General features: G+C 46.1%; 1 protein-coding gene across 1 annotated transcript in view; it reads right to left on the reverse strand.

Annotated features, from left to right (window-relative positions):
* Window positions 1-3,232: 3,232 nt before the first annotated feature.
* LOC139277054 (protein-tyrosine kinase 6-like) overlaps window positions 3,233-21,368 on the reverse strand; it is a 65,387-nt gene continuing 47,251 nt past the window's right edge. Inside the window, exons 7-8 of the mRNA XM_070895067.1 lie at window positions 4,678-4,831; window positions 3,233-4,576 (exon numbers count right to left, since the gene is read on the reverse strand). Of these exons, the coding sequence (XP_070751168.1) occupies window positions 4,359-4,576; window positions 4,678-4,831 (372 nt within the window). The 3' untranslated portion in view covers window positions 3,233-4,358. The remainder of the gene's footprint in view (window positions 4,577-4,677; window positions 4,832-21,368) is intronic.

A 21,368-nucleotide genomic window follows, 5' to 3' on the forward strand; every position in this document is an offset into this window, starting at 1 on the left:
TAAAATTTATTGTGTTGCGTTTCTTGTTTTAGGTGTATTCCCATTGATAGTAATGGGAGCTCATAAAAACAGAGCTCCCATTATTATCAATGAGAATACTAGATAGCGATTGGTGGCCCAGGCCCATGTGATTCCAGGATATGAATACGTATCTGGTGGACATGTTCCTGTACGCTGCACAGCAAATGAAGGCCTCCGACCGGAATCCTACGTTCCTTCGGAACCACCAGCTATTTTGGTAGATTTTTTTCGAGTCAGAGGCGTTCGTCCGAAAGAAGCCTCCGACCGCAATTTTCCTGCCAATGAAAATGAATAAATATTGCACAAATTCACAATGTTTTTATTTTCTTAAGATAGCTTAAAACAAAGGACATGTCTGGCTGCGTGTTGGCATTGCTGACCTATATGATCATGCTAATCATTCACCACATGACACATTCCTAATGAGGGACATTCTATTGCAGGCAGAAGATAAAGGCAACCACTTCCCCACAGGGAGGGAAATACAGAGGAGAATTTGAAAAAATCAGTCGAATCACTGGTAGTCACTTTTGTATATCCTGCCAATGGGTTACTGGGCAGTAATGATAGGGAGTTGGAAGTAAGTCATCTGGATGCAGTCTTTGACAACTGCAACAATATCCAATATTAGAACCAGTTTCTGTGTAAATTAGAATTGTTTATCCAATTACTAACACAGCAACATTTATCCTCAAGGGTAATTGGTTGGAGTATCACACTTGGCTTTTTTGAGGATAGGAAGAAAAAAATGAGCACAAATTAAAACAAAATGTAAAAGCAAAATACTGCGGATTCTATAAATCTGAAATAAAAGCAGAACATGCTGGAAATACTCAGCAGGTCATGCAGCATCTGTGGACAGACCTTTTGTTTTTATATAAAATAAAATGTAAGCTATTCGATAGAACATTTAAGGTGCCAAGATAGTTTAAGAGAACAATATATACAAACACTTTACTTGTGAAAATCTGTTTCAGGACCCTTTAAGATTGTTGGACTATTTCTAAGCAAACAAGGTCCGATAATGTTTATGTTCTAAGACTCTGATGAAATGTTTTGTACTTTAAGTAGTTTTAATACTTTAACATTAAAGATTTAAAAAAGTTGAAAAAAACACTCTAAACAAAACAAGATTAAAACAATTTCAAAACTAATGACCACTTTTGAGTATTTAATATTACTGGCTGAATGAGGTTGGTCAGGACACTGTTCCCCTGATTTAGGTGTGTGAGAAAGTTAACACTAGTAGAATTAGCAATGTTAATTGAGACAAGCACACACAATCACATAAACACATGAAAGGGAAATCATGTTTGACAAATCTGTTAGAGTTTTTTGAGTTTCTAACTAAGGGGGAACCAGTGGATGAGGTATATTTGGATTTTCAGAAGGCATTCGATAAGGTGCCACACAAGAGGTTATTGAACAAAATTAGTGCTCATGGGATTGGGGGTAATATACTGGCATGAATTGAGGATTGGTTAACGGACAGAAAACAGACAGTAGGGATAAACAGGTCATTTTTGGGTTGGCAGGCTGTAACTATTGGGGTGCCGCAAGAATCGGTGCTTGGGCCAAAGCTATTCCCAATCTATATCAATGATTTGGATGAGGGGACCAAATGTAATATATCCAAGTTTGCCGATGATCCAAAGCTAGGTGGGAATGTAAGTTCTGAGGAGGATGCAAAGAGAGTTAAAGGGGATATAGACAGGCTAAGTGAGTGGGCAAGAACATGGTAAATGGAACATATGTGAAGAAATGTGAAGTTATCCACTTTGGTAGGAAACATTTTTTAAATGGTCAGGGATTGGGAAATGTTGGTGTTCAAAGGGACCTGGGTGTCCTTGTACACGAATCACTGCAAGTTAACATGCAGGTACAACAAGCAATTAAGAAAGAAAATGGAATGTTGGCCTTTATTACAAGAGGATTGGAGTATTAGAGTACAGACCTCTTACTGCAATTGTATCGGGCCCTGGTAAGACCACACCTGGAATATTGTGTACAGTTTTGGTCTCCTTACCCAAGGAAGGATATATTTGCCATAGAGGGAGTGCAACAAAGGTTCGCCAGACTGATTCCTGGGATGGGGGGATTGTCCTATGAGGAGAGATTGAGTAAACTAGGCCTCTATTCTCGAGAGATTAGAAGAATGAGCGGTGATCTCATTGAAACATACACAATTCTTACAGGGCTTGACAGGGTAGATGCAGGGAGAATGTTTCCTCTGGCTGGGCAATCTAGAACCAGGAGTCACAGTCTCAGAACAAGGGGTCAGCCATTTAGGACTGAGATGAGGAGAAACTTCTTCACTGAGGGTGGTGAATTTTTGGAATTCTCTACCCCAGAGGGATGTGGAGGCTTAGTCTTTGAGACAGAGATCGATAGATTTTTGGATATTAAAGAAAGCAAGGGATATGGGGATAGTACAGGAAAGTAGAGTTGAGGTAGACCAGCCATGATCTCATTGAATGGCGGAGCAGACTCGAGCGGCCGAATGGCCTACTCCTGCTCCTAATTCTTATGTTCTTATGTAAACAAATTCCCAACACAGTGACACATAAACACCTGCATGCACATTCACTCACTGACACAAACACTCACATACATTCACTCACTCACTCACATACGCACTAAATTCAGACAAAGTGCATTGCCTCTATGGATTTTACTTGGATTATAGTTCCAAAACATGATTTATGTTAAATAGCCACAGATTCCCACCTGTGTTGGGAAGTCCACCTCAGTGGAGGGAGGAACATTACTGCTGCAGCCTCGGGTAGCCTGATGCATTGCCTTTGATGCAGCCAAATTGGCCCGGAATTTGCAGTCAGCGCTGAAGCAAAGGCATTCGCCACTGGCCTCGAAGAAAGCTGCCCACAAAGATCTCGCAATCTCTGTGGCGAGAAGTTTGCCTTTTTTGACGGGCAAGTGATTTCAGTATAATATAATAAGGATTCCCTAGAGCGCTCTGCTGTGATGTCAACAAACTGTCTAAGCAGCCAAGCACAGACAGGGAATCAGGAAGTGAAGAAGTAGCTTTTAGTCAGACTTAAAAAAAAATGTTACCGAGAGCAAAACAAAGATTGTGAATCTCACATGATGAAAAAGCAAACCTGAAATAAATATAAATAAATGTAAAAAATAGAATTTTTTTTTAAAGTTTCTTAAAAATTGTAATTTTTATTATAATGGAGAAATTTGACACACCACAAAATGAAAATTAGTTTTTCAGGGCCATAACGTTTGTTTAGCAGTCAATACACTGTTAAAACCCCAGTTACTCCCAATCCAACAAGGCATAACATTTAATAGGGTATTTACCAGCGATATTACTGCGGAAAAGCCCAAGTTTTCGTCAGTTTCACTGAGTACACTGAGTGCCGGCTATGATGGGTTGAAGGGTTCACAGCGCAGCCAGTATTGGAGCAGTGAATGACTGTCTGCAACTTCAGCATTTTCGTGTCAGGATGCACATGCACTACATCCTGAAGTTGAGGTCAGTTTCAAAGGGGTTAACGCTGTTATTACCCACCGCAAATTCCAGGCCAAAGTGTATTTTTTATATATATTCAAAAGGATTTAGGCCTTGGAATCGGCTGGGGCCTTTAAAATTTTTGGTCCCCACCTTATAGCAATGCTATATGCCAGGGACATAATTGACTAAACTTTCATTATAACCAGCGACACTTTAGTGAAACAATTTTTGTTTAATTTTACTCAAAGAGGAAAGTATGCACTCCCATCCCACAAACATTTTAACAGGACCATTCCTTTATGAAGTAAGTTTCTTTAATTTCTCCCAAATTCTGCAGCGGCTACTTAGTAGCAATAATTAAATAAAGAGAATTTTATTTTCAAGAGCTTTATAAATGGGAACCATGTGCATTATTGCTAAGAGTAACAAGGAAATTATATTAGTTGGCTTGTAAAATGACAGTATTGCCATAAGAGTTTAACCCACAAGTCTATTACCTCTGGACTGCTTAATGTTGGGTTAGGAATTAAGGATAAAGTTCATGTGCAATCCCAAGGCAATAGTTTTACAATAATAATAAATAAAAACAGAAAATGCTGGAAAAACTCAGCAGGTCAGGCAGAATTTATGGAGAGAGAAACACAGTTAACAGTTCAGGTCGATGACCCTTCACCAGAACTCTGTTTCTCTGTTTGTCAGACTCTCTTCCTCTCTCCACAGATGCTGCCTGACCTACTGAGGAGATGCAGCATTTTCTGTTTTTATTTCAGATTTCCAGCATCCGCAGTATTTTGCTAAAGTTGTAGTAATTTTACAATGTTGTGATAATACTTTCAGGAGCTTCACGTTTTTAGTTTTAACGATTATGTTGCATGTTGGAGGAAAAGCAGATTTCAGCTTCATAATTGGTGAAGGACGGCAGCTTTTGTACTAACTCCTCAAACGATGGGCGCGTTTGTGCTATGCTGTCCCAGCACTTAAGCATTATTTCATGCAATTTTCTGGGGCATCCATCAGGACAAGGCATTCGGTAATCTTGAGAAACCATGCTCACTACTTCTTGGTTGTTCATACCTGCAGCAAAGTGAGTTATGTTAGAAAGATTGATCGTAAAAGGATTATTTTTGCAATGCTTTTCAGTATGCAGATACTGCACAACAAAACAAAAGGCCTACCTGGATAAGGTGTTTTACCATGAGTGACTATTTCGTAAAGAAGGATGCCAAAAGACCACACATCAGATTTCACAGAGAATTGACCAAGTTCAATAGCCTCTGGGGCTGTCCATTTATATGGAATTGTAGTAGAGTGTGACAAATACACATCCTCCTAGATTTAAACAAAAACAATAAAATGTTACATATGAACAAGGGTAGGCCATTCGGCCCAAGAAGCCTGCTCGGATGTCATAATTAGATTTTAGTCATTGAAAGTACATAACTTTATCATGATCAGATTCCATTCGTCCTAAATTCATGCCAAGCAGTATAATTTAAATATTATGTCAAATCAGCTTATAAAACTTCCAACACATGGGAATGTGCATCATTTAAGTGCAAACAGAGCTCCAGGAACACAAGAATCACGCACTAAACTGTTTTTAGGTTTCAGCTATAACACACTACGACCACTAGGTGCTGCTAATAGTCCAGTGTCTGTTATGTGTCGCAAACTCCAGTGAACAGTTTGGAAAAATTGTATTCTCCATCTTTAGTTGCTTTCTCATCTGGTTGCTCTTCATCATACACTGTTCTATAGCTCAGGGGATTAGCAGATGGGCCATCAGGTACATGCTCCTTCTATCAATGCTGCACAAAAGCAGCTGGCATCTGGCATCAGAGAGCCATTTGGGTGACTAACTCAGCTATTTTACTTCCTTATGTGAGAAAGCATTGAGAACCTGATACACATCTCCCCCAATTTGTGTGGAAAGCTAAAGGCATGAATTTGCATCCTTTGGTACAACACCCATGCTTGGATTGGCTCTCAGTGGGAGTATAAAAAAACCCAGGAAGTTTGGTTTCTAATTACTCTCTGTGTTAATGGTTTATTAGCACTTTGTTTTTGTTTGCAGTAAAATAGCATCTAATTTCCTGTGACAATAGTACCTATTGCATAGTTTGTAGATCAAGGAAGTAAGGTTATATGCAAATCTGAACTTTCCTCTACCACAGTAGGAAATTATCTTTTCATAATTGTTAAATCTGCACAAAAGACTTTGCAGCCCTAGGTGCAGTGGGTCAAGCTGACATTTAACAAAGGCATGTTCTTGTTTTAAAATTTCTGTTCTCACAATCTCCAGAAAACAATTGAAAAGTGAAAGAATGAGGGAAAGAATAACTGAAGAAACAAACTTACAGTTATACAGATCTTCGAGTATTCTTAGGATATTCCAGAGCACTTCATATCCAATTAATTACTTTTGATGACAATGTTATGAAATCTGTTTATTGATTATTTGATTTCTAAGTCAGCAGGAATGTGAAATGATCATCGATTGGTTAATTCTGAAGTTGTGAATTGATAATTGTACGTTTGCTGGATGACAGTGGTATTCAATAGCTTGTAGCTGAGCCTGCCTTCTGAACCTAAGATGCCCCCTGCTCCCAACACCATTTTGTTGGTGGTTGTGCCACTGACTGGCCATGTTGACGTGCTCATGTCTATGATTGTCCTGATCTCAGCCACGCACTGGGGGATGCTCCTGAGCTCATCATCACACACTGGCAGAGAGGGAGATAAGGTAAGGGGTAAGAGACAGATAGCGAGAGGGAGAGTTTCATGTTTGTAACTTTCACATAACTGTAACCTTTATGTAACAAAACTGTATACTGTATACACCTGAGAAATGCACACCTTGACCACAAGGGGTGAACTTGTGGGAGACACTCCTCACCTGGTCATAAAGGGAGGTCCCACGCAGGGTCATCACTTCTTGGTCCTGTGAATAAAGGTACAGGTCACAGAGTGACCTTGTCTCCAGTATGTGCCTCGTGTTGATTTGCTGTAGTGTGTAAGGACATAACATTTGGCGACGAGAAACAGGAATCAACGACTCAAGAGAATGGCCACCGGTAGCACGGAGGAACGGTACTGTGTTGGTGAGGACTGGGACGATTTCATTGAGAGGCTCCAGCAGAGTTTTGTCATGAAGGACTGGCTGGGAGCGGCAGCGGCTGACAAGCGAAGGGCGCATTTACTGACCAGTTGTGGACCTAAGACATACGCGCTGATGAAAGACCTGCTCGCACCCGAGAAGCCGGCAGACAAGACCTTCGAGGAGCTCAGCAAACTGATCGGTGGGCACCTCAAACCAGAGAGTAGTATACACATGGCCCGACACCGATTCTATACGCACCGACGTCGGGAAGGGCAGAGCATACCTGACTTCGTTGCGGACCTTCGGCGCTTGGTCAGCCTCTGTAAGTTCACAGATGCCTGCAGGGGGGAGATGTTACAGGATTTCTTCATTGAGGGCATTAGTCATGCCGGGATTTTTAGGAAGCTAATTGAGACCAAGGACTTGACCTTGGAAGAAGTGGTGTTGATGGCTCAAACCTTCATGGCGGGGGAGGAGGAAACCAAGATCATATACGCACGCAACTCTGCTCCCAACGTGGTGATGGAGCAGGGAGTTAACATGGTAAACGCGACTCAGAACCCCGCAGGCAGGCAAGGGCAATTCGACACCAACCAGACAGTAACAGACTCTAGGGTGGGGCCGCAACAGACACAATGGCAGGTTGAACGGACATTTACACCATCACAAGGGACAATATGTCCCAGGATGGGACCATTGACACCCACAAACAGAGTGCTCAAGAGTAATCAAAGAGACAATCAGAGAGGAATGCCTGGTAACAGCTCTTTTGTTCACAACAATCTCAGCTCATGCTGGGGGTGCAGGGGCAAACATGCTGCGAAGACCTGCGGTTTCAACAATTCATCTGCAGAAATTGTAATTTAAGTGGACATTTAGCCAGGATGTGCATGAAGCCTGCAGCGAGGCTGGTTTACGAAGTGGATGAACCACAAGAGGGGTCTGCAAGGCAGGGGTATGCCTGGGACACAGCAATGGACGCTGAAGTTCAGTGGGTCCAGGTGGCAAACAGCCACAGCTCATACACAAAAACCCCATCTATGATGAGAGTACTGTTAAACGGCATCCCGGTACGCATGGAGCTGGACACAGGAGCCAGCCAGTCACTTATGAGTGTCCAACAATTCGAGAAACTGTGGCCACTGAGAGCTAGCAGACCCAAACTAGAATGCATTGACACACAATTACGGATGTTCACCAAAGAGATCATCCCAGTGCTAGGCAGTGCAATGTTGGTGGTCACACATAATGGATCTCAGAACCCGCTGCCACTCTGGATTGTCCCGGGAAATGGTCCCGCGCTTTTGGGGATGAGCTAGCTAGCCGAGATGAACTGGAAATGGGGGGATGTGCACGCCATTTCATCTGTGGAGCGAAGTTCATGCTCACAGGTCCTACAAAAGTTCGAGTCATTATTTGAACCTGGCGTCGGGACTTTCAAAGGCACCAAAGTAAGGATACGCATCACCCCGGATGCCACGCCAGTGCACCACAAAGCCAGAGCTTTGCCGTATGTGATGCGGGAGAAAATTGAGAGTGAGTTGGACAGGTTGCTAAGTGAGGGCATAATTTCACCTGTTGAATTCAGCGACTGGGCAAGCCCCATCGTCCCTGTTCTAAAAACGGATGGCTCGGTCAGGATCTGTGGGTACTACAAGGCCACCATCAACCGAGTGTCCCTTCAGGACCAATACCCGCTTCCGAGAGTGGAGGATCTTTTTGCCACGCTGGCAGGCGGCAAGCTGTTCACCAAGTTGGACCTCACTTCGGCCTAATGAACCAGGAACTGGCCGAAGAATCCAAGCTACTGACCACCATCACCACGCACAAGGGGCTGTTTGTCTACAACAAGTGCCCATTTGGCATTCGTTCAGCAGCCGATATCTTTCAGAGGAACATGGAAAGCCTGCTCAAATCCATCCCTGGAACAATCGTATTTCAGGACAACATCCTTATCACGGGTCGAGACACTGAGGAACACCTCCACAACCTGGAGGAGGTGCTACTCCAAATGGACTGGGTAGGCCTGGACTAAAGAAGTCCAAGTGTGTGTTTTTGGCCCCAGAGGTCGAGTTTTTGGGCAGGAGGGTTGCCGTAGACGGGATCTGGCCGACCGAATCCAAAACGGAGGTGATCCGTCGCGCGCCCAGGCCCGGCAACACATCAGAGTTGCGTTCATTTCTGGAACTATTGAACTATTTCGGGAACTTTCTACCGAACTTAAACACATTGTTGGAGCTGCTACACGTGCTCCTGCGTAAGGGTTATGATTGGTTTTGGGGGGACTGTCAGGAACGGGCTTTCAATCAGGCGCGGAACCTGCTTTGTTCCAATAAGTTATTGACCTTGTACGATCCCTGTAAGAAATTGGTTTTGACATGGGTTTTGACATCATCCTATGGGATTGGGTGCGTGTTGCAGCAGAGTAATGATGAGGGCCAACTCCAACCTGTGGCTTATGCCTCCAGGTCGCTCTCCCAAGCAGAAAGTGGGTATGGGATGGTTGAAAAGGAAGCACTCGCATGTGCCTACGGGGTGAAAAAGATGCACCAGTACCTTTTCGGCAGAAGGTTCGAGTTAGAAACGGACCACAAGCTGTTAACATCCCTGCTGTCTGACAGCAAAGCTGTCAATGCCAATGTGTCAGCTCGCATACAGCGATGGGCTCTCACGCTGGCTGCGTATGACTACACCATCTGGCACCGGCCAGGAACCAAAAATTGCACTGACGCGCTCAGCAGGCTTCCACTGGCCACCACTGAGGGGTCAGCGGAGCAAAGCGCGGAGATGGTCATGGCTGTCGATGCCTTTGACAGCGCAGGCTCCCCCATCACAGCCCACCAGATCAAAACCTGTACAAACAGAGATCCCCTCCTATCTCTGATTAAGAAATATGTCCTGACTGGGGATTGGGCACCCGCACACGGAGCATGCCCTGAAGAGGTCAGACCGTTTCACAGACGGATGGATCAACTCTCCATCCAAGCCGACTGCCTACTATAGGGCAGCTGGGTAGTCATGCCCCAGAGGCGTAGGGAAGCATTCATCAGGGAACTCCACAGCGAGCACCCAGGCATCGTGCTTATGAAGACCATTGCCCGATAACATGTATGGTGGCCGGGAATTGATGCAGACCTGGAACACTGTGTTCACAGGTGCACGACGTGTGCCCAGCTGGGCAATGCCTACCCAAGGAGGCCCCACTCAGCCCGTGGCCCACCAAGCCATGGTCACGTAGTCACATAGACTACGCGGGCCCGTTCATGGGGAAAATGTTCCTCATTGTTGTTGATGCGTACTCGAAATGGATCGAGTGCATCATATTGAATTCGTGCACGACATCCACCACAGTGCAGAGTCTGCATGCAGTCTTTGCGACCCACGGCTTGCCGGACATCCTAGTTAGCGACAACGGCCCGTGTTTCACTAGCTATGAATTCCGGGAGTTCATGTCGGGTAACGGCATCAAACATGTCAGGACAGCGCCGTTCAAGCCGGCTTCCAATGGCCAGGCAGAATGTGCGGTCCAAATCATAAAGCAAGGCATGCTCCGGATTCAAGGACCCTCCCTTTAATACTGTCTATCGCGCCTACACCTGCTGGCCTACAGGCCCCGACCGCACTCGCTCTTGAGATACTCATGAAACATACACTAAAAACTCGGCTGTCCCTCATTCATCCAGTCTTGTCAGACATTGTTGAGGGCAAGCGCCAGTCCCAAAATGAGTGCCACGACCGTAACTCAAAGGGGAGATGGATAGAAATCGATGACCCTGTATTTGTTCTTAATCACGTTGTGGGGCCCAAGTGGCTCGAGGGTACTGTAATTGGTAAAGAGGGGAATAGGGTCATAGTGGTCAGACTCAACAATGGGCAGATTTGCCGCAAGCATCCGGACCAAGTAAAAAAAAGGTTCAGCATGGACACTGAGGAACCTGAAGAAAATCATGAGATGCTGCCCATACCACTGCCAGTGAACGAGCAACAAGAACAGTCAGCAGCATACACAGTCCCTGCGGTCAGCCCGGACGAGCCGGAATCACCACAGGTGACAAAGATGCATGCCAAGGCTCAACAACCAGAGCCCCAATGAGAGAGCATCGACCACCTGAAAGACTCAATCTTTGACCCAAAGATGTTGGGGGGAGGTGATGTCATGTTTGTAACCTCACATAACTGTAACCTTTATGTAACAAAACTGTACAGTGTATACAACTGAGAAATGCACACCTTGACCACAGGGGGTGAACTTGTGGGAGACACTTCTCACCTGGTCATCCAGGTATATAAAGGGAGGTCCCACGCAGGGTCATCACTTCTTGGTCCTGTGAATAAAGGTACAGGTCACAGAGTGACCTTGTCTCCAGTATGTGCCTCGTGTTGATTTGCTGTAGTGTGTAACGACATAACAGAGAGCACGAGGGAGACATCAGTACAGTGTGGGGAAAGGCCTTAAGGATCTAATCATGTCAACTTATGATGTGCCCGACAACCTGATCCCTTAAATGTTCCAGACTTACTTGACATGTAAGGGACAAAGACCTGCCTTAAGACATTCCATGGGCCAATGCACTTGCTCAAGTTCCATCACTGGTTTTTGATGCTGGACACAATTTTGTTTTGATTAAATACCCATATATGTGGATGAAGCAACTGATTAACATTTGTTATAGTAATAATGAGAGGCTGGAGCGCAAAGCTATGTACATCGAAAAAAATGAAATTACTTCATAGTGCACTGAACAGGAATGGGTTATGGGGGGAGGTGGTGGTGGAATTTTCAATGCCAAGAAAGAAAATACTGTCACTTTTAGTACCCAGTATTAAGCATCGTCACTTCAGGTACACAATAATCTCAGCAAAGCACAACCCACTAAATGATTGTGACATTTTCATTTCCTGTAACAGCCATCTTTATTGGGTTTTGTGGGTTGGCCGCAGACGGAAAACAAACAAAATATTAAAATTCGCAGGGCCTGTGGGAAACCCGTTCTCCCAGGTTTCCCGACCACATTCCAGCCCTTCCCCGCTGCCTATCCCGCCTTCAAGTTAAAATACGGCCCATCGTGAGGGTTGCATAGGCCACTATATTATGGAATTTGACAAAGTTAGCCTTATAAAAATCAATAAAAGCAATGTTAGTTCCTCTTGTGCTTAATGGTATTCCATGATCTTGTGCATAGCCACTACCTGCCTTACACACTCTTTTGGAGACTGATATCCAGCCTGTTCCTTTCTGATTACTGCTTGGGACTCCAAAGCATCTATACTGCAACATCCCAAGAATTAAATAGGATACCAGAAGGAAGCAATATATTAAAAAAATTAGAAGGAAACAAAAATTAAAAGGGGACACTCGCCATCTTTAAATTCAGAAAGGGCACATCTGAGATAATATAGTATAACCAAAAGAGGACGAACAGGAAGAATAAAACTAAGAGTGGCATGCGGAAGTAAAACTAAGAGGAAGGCTATGAAATGTATTTGCTGTGAAATGTTCACATAGGAGGCAGCCAGATATTAGATAGGTAAAGAGATGTGGAAACTGGGATCAATAAATCTAAAGAAAGGATATGGCTTCAGAGACAAATGTACAGGAGCTTACAAAGGCAATAAACTGAGGTAATTTGAGGGCAAATGGAAAGTATTAGACTCAGTCAACTGCGCTGTCACAAGTCAATGGTCAGACTAACATTAACCCTTGAGAGCGAACCATCAGGGATTGGATAGCAGTATAACCAAGGATAAAGTTGTCATGGAGACAAGATCCAAGGGGAAACAGGGAACCGGGGATACAAGCTGCATTAAGATTGAGAAAAGCAAGAATGATAAAGTCTATGGAGATACCAACACAATAACAGATTCCAGATACATATTTTTGGATATTAAGGGAATCAAGGGATATAGAGATAGTGTAGGAAAGTGGAGTTGAGGTAGAAGATCAGCCATGATCTTATTGAATGGCGGAGCAGGCTTGAGGGGCTGAATGGCCTACTCCTGCTCCTAATTCTTATGTTCTTATCTCTGTGGCGAGAAGTTTGGCTTTTCCGACGTTCAGTTGAAAACAGCGCAAGTTAACGGGGAAAGCCTAACGCGAGCTGCTGGAACAAGCTGTCTAAGCAGCCAATCACAATGCAGAATTCTCAGGGCTGGATTTTACCAACCTCGGTGGGTCTGGGGCAGGTGACGTCTTTGGCAAGTCCCGACCTTGCAGCTGTGTTAATCCGGGCCTCTGACATGATTTTAGGATGATGGGGCTTGTTAAACCCGCCCTGCGAGTCCTCGGCCAATTAAAAGGAAGCGGGTCTGATGATGTCATTTGGTGACCTGTTATCAGTCGTTTTCCTGAAAGAGACCATGGTCACTTTGATTGTGACAGTTGTGCCATCAGTGTTCTGCAGCACTGTGGTGCAATCAGGTTCTGCCATGACTCCCTCCATATGCTTATGGCGGTAGTCACAGCATTCAGGGAGGTTCTCTTCCCTTTCCATGGGCAGAAGAGACCACCCCAGGACACCAATGCAGCCTGGTTGCACTTTGCACAGGAGGGCACAAGCAGCGATGTCGTCTGGAGGATGTGGCTGCAGTGGCGCTAACCTTTCAATGATCTCAGTAGAGATACTCTCAACCTCATCCTGCTGTGCCACTCAACACATCCCTATTACTGAGCCTTCCTTACCCTACTCCTGCACATCCTTAGTCACTCCAACCTACCTTACATCTCTATCCATCCCTCTCTCTCTATCTGCATCATCACTTCCCCATCTCACTAGCCACCCCTCACACTCACACTCAACCTTGTCCAATTATACCTACTAACAACACAATAGAATAGGCACTTGGGTGTTATCGCCAATGTTCATGTAACGTTTCTGTTAATGTGTTGTCAAAGATTGAAATCTTCATTTTCAACACTTTGCCTTCTTGGACAGATCTGTGTGCACCTTTGGAAGTGGCTTAGTGAGTTGCAGTGAGACATAATGGTACGGTACCCGCCTCCCCCCCCCCCCCACACACAATGGTGATAAGTGTGAAAGGAATGGCTTGGGCATTGTAGGGATGCTTTATGTTGTTGGTGTGGGGTGCCAACCTGGTGCATCATGTGGCAGCCAGGGTGTACAGTGTCAAGTGAAGTAAATGTGGCCATGGTGAAGCCATCCCTGGCTTCCCGGGCAGCAATGTGGTCAGGTGCTGATGCTCTGTGTCCTGTGCAGCATCAGGTGATTGCGGAAAAGGTTGGTGTTGTTGTTGGTGATGGTGTGCTGGTGATCTTGGTGTTTGTGCTGATCGTGGTGGGATTCTGAGGACCAAAGGTGAGATTTTTTTAAGGGCACCGACGCTGCTGGAATAGATGGCAGGTGAGGTTGAGATGACAGAAGCGATCTGTCAATGGTGAGAGAGGTTGCTCCAAGGAGGTGACACTGGATCGAGCATTCACTGCAAACACTTCAAACCTCCATAAAGCTCAAAGGTCTCTTCCAAGACCTGGAGGCTCCAGCTTCTAAGATTGGAAATTGAACAGCTGTGAAATGGTAGCTTTTATACCATTTTTGCAGCTGTCAACTATTCACAGCAATGGAGAGTCATTGAGAACCCGACACACTTACCTGATGTGATCCCCGAGCACTTGGAACCTCATAAAAAACTTGGGAAAATTGTTAGGACTTGATAAAATGCTGCTTAAATACCTTTAAGCAGCTTCTTAAGTATCTCAATTGCCTGACCCGTTACTTAGTGCCGGGTCTGAAAACCGCAGGCAGAACCGGCACTTGGGAAATTCACATGGAGGCGGATTCAGAGTGGACATCCATCCCACTGGCAAATTTAAAAAAAAAAGGTATAATCTTTAATTAAAATGGATTCACTTAACACTCCACAAAATTTGATTTAGTTTTACAGGGCCAAAATGTTCGTTTAGTAGTCATTTGGAACTTGTACGTTTTAATAACTGTCAAAAATGATTTTTAAATCCCAGTTACACCTAATCCAAAAGGACTTACTTTTAATGGGGTATTTAACAGCGATATTACCACGGAAAAAGCGAAGTTTTCACCAGTTTCCCTGATTTGACACATTACACTGATTGCCGGCTCTGTTGAGGGGTGGGGGAGGGGGGGGGGCGTGAAGGGATGGTGGACCATACCACAGCCAGAGTTGGAGCAGTGAATGACTGAGCACAGCTTCAGGATTTCCACATTAGGATGCGCATGCATTAAATGCTGAAGTTGCGGTTAGTTTCAAGGGGGTTAACGCTGTTCTTTCACTGTTACTTCCCACCGCAAATTCCGACCCCTAGAATGTGAAAACACGAGGTCAATATAAGGTGAACAATTTGTTCTGTAAAGAGATAATAAGGGTTTAAATATAAACTGGGGAAACCCAAGCTGTCTAGAATCAGAGTTGGTAAATATATTGGGCCTGAATTTGCGGTCAGAGGCTTCCCGCGGGGAAATGCCTCTTATCCGCAAATAAAAACTGCGCATACCGTCTGCATTGGGATCCACAGTGTCATGTATCTTACATTATTATATATAACTGTATCCCAACATGCTATACATGACTGTAATAAGATATGACCTGTAACCACTGGGGGTGCACTTGCAAGAGACAGGTATATAAGCACAGGTCTCAGGCAAGTGCAGCATTCCAGAGCTGTGAAATAAAGGTGCAGATCCAGAGTGACCTTGACTTCACTACATGCCTCATGTGAATCTGTACTGAGGGGACAGGACTTTACTGTGGCGACGGGTTACGGGATTACAGAATCCACAGAATGGCGAACAACAGATCAGATGAAAAGTACAATGCGGGAGACAATTGGGAGGACTTTATAGAAAGGCTCCAGCAAAGCTTTGTAACCAAAGACTGGTTAGGCGACGAAATGGCAGACAAGAGAAGAGCCCATCTCTTGACCAGCTGTGGCTCGAAAACATACGCTTTAATGAAGGATCTGTTGGCACCCGTGAAACCAGCAAGCAAGTCGTTTGAAGAATTGAGCACACTGGTAAGAGACCACCTGAAGCCAGCGAGCAACCTACACATGGCCAGACACAGGTTCTACAACTACAGACGCTGTGTGGGCCAGAGCATACCCGACTTCGTTGCGGAACTTCGGAGGTTGGCTAGTTTATGTGAGTTCTCCGATGAACTGAGGAGAGAAATGCTGAGAGACTTTTTCATTGAGGGAATAGGCCACATAGGCATATTCCGAAAGCTCATAAAGACCAAGAACCTGACCTTAGAGGCAGCAGCACTGATTGCACAGACATTCTTGGTAGGGGAAGAAGAAACGAGGTTGATTTACAATGCAGGTACGACAACTAACGAAATAATGGAACAAGGAGTTCACAGCATTAGAAAAGCTGCTACCCCCACACACAGACAAAACCGGCAGAACAGGCTTTCGACAGCAAGCAGTGGCAACAGAAGCCATCAAGGGCCACAGGAACGGCCGTTCACATCTCATCAACCCACAATGCGAGCAATCAACTACAAACTGAGAGAAGCTCAAGAGAGATCAGCCAGACACAGCTCATTCTTTGCAAGCAGTCTGTGCTGGAGGTATGGGGGTGGGCTCTCATCAAGAGAATGTCGATTTCAGCAGGCTGTTTGCAGGAACTGTGAATATACAGGGCATTTGGCCCGCATGTGCAAAAAAAACAGCAGCTCGGCTGGTATACGAATCGGAGGGTCAGAAAGCGGACCAGAAGACGATGGGGACCGTACCAGGGACACCGATGTACAGCGGGTCAACATGATCAATGGCCGCTGCTCCTCTGACAGGACGCCTCCTATAATGATGAGGGTCCTACTCAATGGGATATCTGTCAACATGGAGCTGGATACAGGAGCGAGTCAATCTCTCATGGGCGCTCAACAATTTGAACAACTGCGGCCGCATAAAAGAGACAGACCAAAACTCACAAGGGTCGACACCAAACCAAGGACCTATACCAAAGAAATCGTACCAGTCCTCGGCAGCGCCATGCTCTCTGTCACACACAAAGTGACAGTGAACCGACTTCCCCTGTGGATTGTCCCCGGAGACCCCCCAGCACTGCTGGGGAGAAGCTGGCTGGCAAAACTAAACTGGAAATGGGATGATGTCCATGCCATGTCATTAGAGGAACGGACCTCCTGCTCAACAGTTATGAAGTGATTTGAACATCTCTTTCAGCCAGGTGTGGGTACTTTCAAAGGGGCCAAAGTCAAAATCTACATCACACAGGATGTTAGACCGGTCCATCACAAGGCCAGAGCTGTACCCTATGTGATGAGGGAAAAGATTGAACACAAACTAGACAGGCTTCTGTGGGAAAACATTATATCACCTGTGGAATTTAGCAACTGGGCAAGTCCCATCGTCCCAGTCATGAAGCCTGATGGATCCGTACGAATTTGTGGGGACTACAAATCTACCATAAACAGAGTCTCCCTACAGGATCAGTACCCGTTGCCCAGAGCGGAGGACTTATTTGCCACATTGGCTGGAGGTAAACTTTTCTCAAAATTAGACCTCACATCTGCGTATACGACGCATGAATTGACCGAGGAACCAAAGCTATTCACCACCATCAACACACATCGAGGCCTTTTCAAGTACAATCGATGCCCATTCGGCATCAGGTCAGCAGCTGCCATATTCCAGCGCAACATGGAGAGTCTGCTCAAGTCCATCCCGGGGACGGTTGCATTTCAAGACGACATACTTATCACGGGCAGGGACACCGACTCCCATCTCCATAATTTGGAGGAAGTACTAAAGTGGTTGGATCGGGTAGGCCTACGAGTCAAGAAATCCAAGTGTCTGTTTCTCGCACCCGAGGTTGAATTTTTGGGCAGAAGGATTGCCGCTGATGGAATCCGCCCAACAGAGTCCAAAACAGAAGCAATTCGCCTGGCACCCAGGCCCCGGAATGTCTCAGACCTGCGCGCCTTTCTCGGGCTACTCAATTACTTTGGGAATTTTATGCAGAACTTAAGCACACTGCTGGAGCCTCTCCACGTGCTACTCAGGAAGGGGTGCGATTGGTTTTGGGGGGACGCCCAGGAACGCGCCTTCAATAAGGCACACAACCTTCTGTGTTCCAACAGTGTTTTGACTTTCTTTGACCCAGGTAAAAAGCTAGTTCTCATATGCGATGCGTCAGCATATGGGGTCGGGTGCGTTTTGCAACATGTCAATAGTGCGGGCAAATTACAACCCATAGCTTATGCCTCCAGGTCACTTTCGCGGGCGGAGCGCGGGTACGGAATAGTAGAGAAGGAGGCGCTCGCATGCGTGTATGGTGTCAAAAAGATGCACCAATTTTCGGGGCCAAGTTCGCATTAGAAACCGACCACAAGCCCCTCACGTCCCTCCTATCCGAGAGCAAGGCAATAAACGCCAACGCCTCGGCACGAATTCAATGGTGGGCACTCATGCTGGCGTCCTAATACTACACAATAAGGCACAGACCAGGCACAGACAACTGTGCCGACGTGCTCAGCAGGCCACCCCTGGCGACCACGGAAGGGTCTGACGAACAGGACTGTGAGATAGTCATGGCAATCAATGCCTTTGAGTCCACAGGTTTGCCCATGACGGCTCGCCAAATCAGAGCCTGGACGGCCAGCGACCCCACGTTATCCTTAGTAAAAAGATGTGTCCTAACCGGTGACTGGGCAGAGGCTTGCGATGCCTGCCCCGAGGAATTAAAACCCTTTCACAGGCACATGCAGGAGCTATCACTACAAGCAGACTGCCTGATGTGGGGCAGCCGAGTAGTCATGCCTCTGGTGGCCTGGTATTGACGCGGACTTGGAGCTCTGCGTCCGAAGGTGCACCATTTGTGCCCAACTCAGCAATGCCCCCAGGGAGGCTCCACTGAGCCTCTGGCCTACCAAACCATGGTCGCGGGTGCACGTAGACTATGCGGGCACATTCATGAGCAAAATGTTCCTCGTAGTTGTAGATGCATTTTCAAAGTGGATTGAATGCACCATTTTAAACTCGAGCACAACCTCCACCACTGTGGAGAGCCTCGCAACCATGTTTGCAACGCACGGAATCCCTGACATATTAGTCAGTGACAATGGCCCGTGCTTCACCAGTGCAGAATTCCAAGACTTTATAATTGACCACGGCATAAATCACGTCAAGACGGCACCGTTCAAGCCGGCCTCCAACGGCCAGGCGGAGAGAGCAGTGCAAATCATTAAACAAGGCATGCTTTAAATCCAAGGTCCCACGCTGCAGGGTCGCCTGTCGTGACTGCTGTTGGCATACAGATCTCGTCCGCACTCACTGACTGGGATCCCCCTGCGCAACTGTTGATGAAAAGGACTTTAAAAACAAGGCTCTCATTAATCCTCCCAGACATGCACGAAATCGTTGAGGCAAAGTGCCGTAAGCTGACTGAGTACCATGACAGAAATTCGAGGGGGAGATGGAATGAGATAGGGGACAAAGTGTTTGTACTAAACTATGGCAGGGGTCCCAAATGGCTTGCAGGAACAGTAACGGGCAAGGAAGGAAACAGGCTACTGGTAGTACAAATGGACAATGGCAAAACCTGCCGGAGGCATGTAGACCAAGTCAAAAGCAGATTTACCAACAACACTGTGGAACCAGAGGCAGACTACAATGTGGAACTCGCACCACACCTGGTGGACAGACAGAGGGAACAACCTGAGGAAAGAGCAATCCCAACAGACAGCCCAACGCGTCAACAACAATCACACCAATCAAAACAGACAGCCCAGGCGAGATACCAGCAACCACACCCAAAGAAAAACAGACACCAGGGCAAACAAGTGAACCAGAACTCAGATGCTCCACGCGAGAGCGTAGACCACCTGAGAGACTGAACCTATAAAGACAATAAGACCTTGGGGGAGGGAGATGTCATGTATCTTACATTATTATATATAACTGCATCCCAACATGCTATACATGACTGTAATAAGATATGACCTGTAACCACCAGCATACCTTACCACCGGGGGTGCACTTGCAAGAGACAGGTATATAAGCACAGGTCTCAGGCAAGTGCAGCATTCCAGAGCTGTGAAATAAAAGGTGCAGGTCCAGAGTGACCTTGACTTCACTACATGCCTCGTGTGAATCTGTACTGAGGGGACAGGACTTTACACATGGAGAGTCACGCTTGTAGACATGCATAAAGGCCCACACATCCCAGGGGCACAGGTGGTTCGCAAGTGCTCCTGGGATCATGTGGGCCTTCCCAATCAATGAAAGGGGGATCCCCATCATGCTTATGGGGAAAGCATGAATGAAGATCACATAAAAAACACTTACATACCAAACAAATAAAAACAATTACATATTTAAAATTAATTAAAATACAATTTAATTAAACATTTAAAACAAAAATGTACATTTTTGAAAAAGAATTGTAAAATGCTTTTAGCAGGCATAAGAATTTTATGGGCTCCTGTTGGGCAGCAGTTGGGCTCCGCCCGTGGAGGACCTTTTCCCGGGGATGGCTACGATCTGTCAAGAAGATTCGCAAGTTTCGGGTTCTTGCGCATGCGTTTCAGCTGGAACCCGCGGGGGCCCTTATAGGTGCGTACACCATAGGTCCCGGAAGATACGACCAATATGTTACTGCTTCACGCCCATTGTGTAAAGGAAGGTATGAGAGCTATTTCTCATCTTGACCTGGTATTCATAAATGAGACAGACAATGTACAGGAATTAGGACTTGTAGCACCTATGGGTGATAATAATGACAGAATATTCAAATTTAGCATGATCTGGGATTCGAATATATCAAAGACCATAAGCAAGGTTTATAACTTGGAAATTATGGAATTATTAAAGCAAATGGGAGAGAAGATTTGTCAATGCAGTAGATGACAAGTAGTGTTGAACATGTAGGACAAATACATACCCAAGATCAGCAAGCCTAGACTAAACAAGCATCACCTAAATCAGTCGAGGAGGCGGGAGCTCGGAGCAGCGCGAGTCCGGGGTCGGAGAGAGGCCTATAAAGGCCAGCGGGAGTCGAGCAGTTCGAGCAGTCAGTCGAGGAGGCGGGAGCTCGGAGCAGCGCGAGTCCGGGGTCGGAGAGAGGCCTATAAAGGCCAGCGGGAGTCGAGCAGTTCGAGCAGTCAGTCGAGGAGGCGGGAGCTTGGAGCAGCGCGAGTCCGGGGTCGGAGAGAGGCCTATAAAGGCCAGCGGGAGTCAGGCAGTTCGAGCAGTCAGTCGAGGAGGCGGGAGCTCGGAGCAGCGCGAGTCCGGGGTCGGCGAGAGGCCTATAAAGGCCAGCGGGAGTCAGGCAGTTCGAGCAGTCAGTCGAGGAGGCGGGAGCTCGGAGCAGCGCGAGTTCGGGGTCGGCGAGAGGCCTACTGGTGCAGCTACAGGGAGAAGGCAAAGAAAGAAACAAAGGTGACGTCACAGCCTAGGGGGTAAGTGATTGGCTGGTGATTGGTGAGTAGTTTTTCTTTTTCTTCTTATATTAGTCAGTAACTTTTAACATTGTTGTTGCCAATTTAAGTGTATCTAAGGATTAAGTCATGGCAGGAGAGCTCGGTCGGGTGTTATGCTCCTCCTGTACCATGTGGGAACTCAGGGACACCTCCGGTGTCCCTGACGACTACGTGTGCAGGAAGTGTATCCACCTCCAGCTCCTGACTGTCCGCGTTACGGAGTTGGAGCTGAGGGTGGATTCGCTCTGGAGCATCCACGATGCTGAGAATGACGTGAGTATCACGTGTAGTGAGTTGGTCTTACCGCAGGGAAAGGGTCCACAGCCAGCTAGG

The sequence above is a fragment of the Pristiophorus japonicus genome, chromosome 12 (genome assembly GCF_044704955.1).
Source record: "Pristiophorus japonicus isolate sPriJap1 chromosome 12, sPriJap1.hap1, whole genome shotgun sequence".
In the NCBI taxonomy this organism is placed as follows: domain Eukaryota; kingdom Metazoa; phylum Chordata; class Chondrichthyes; family Pristiophoridae; genus Pristiophorus; species Pristiophorus japonicus.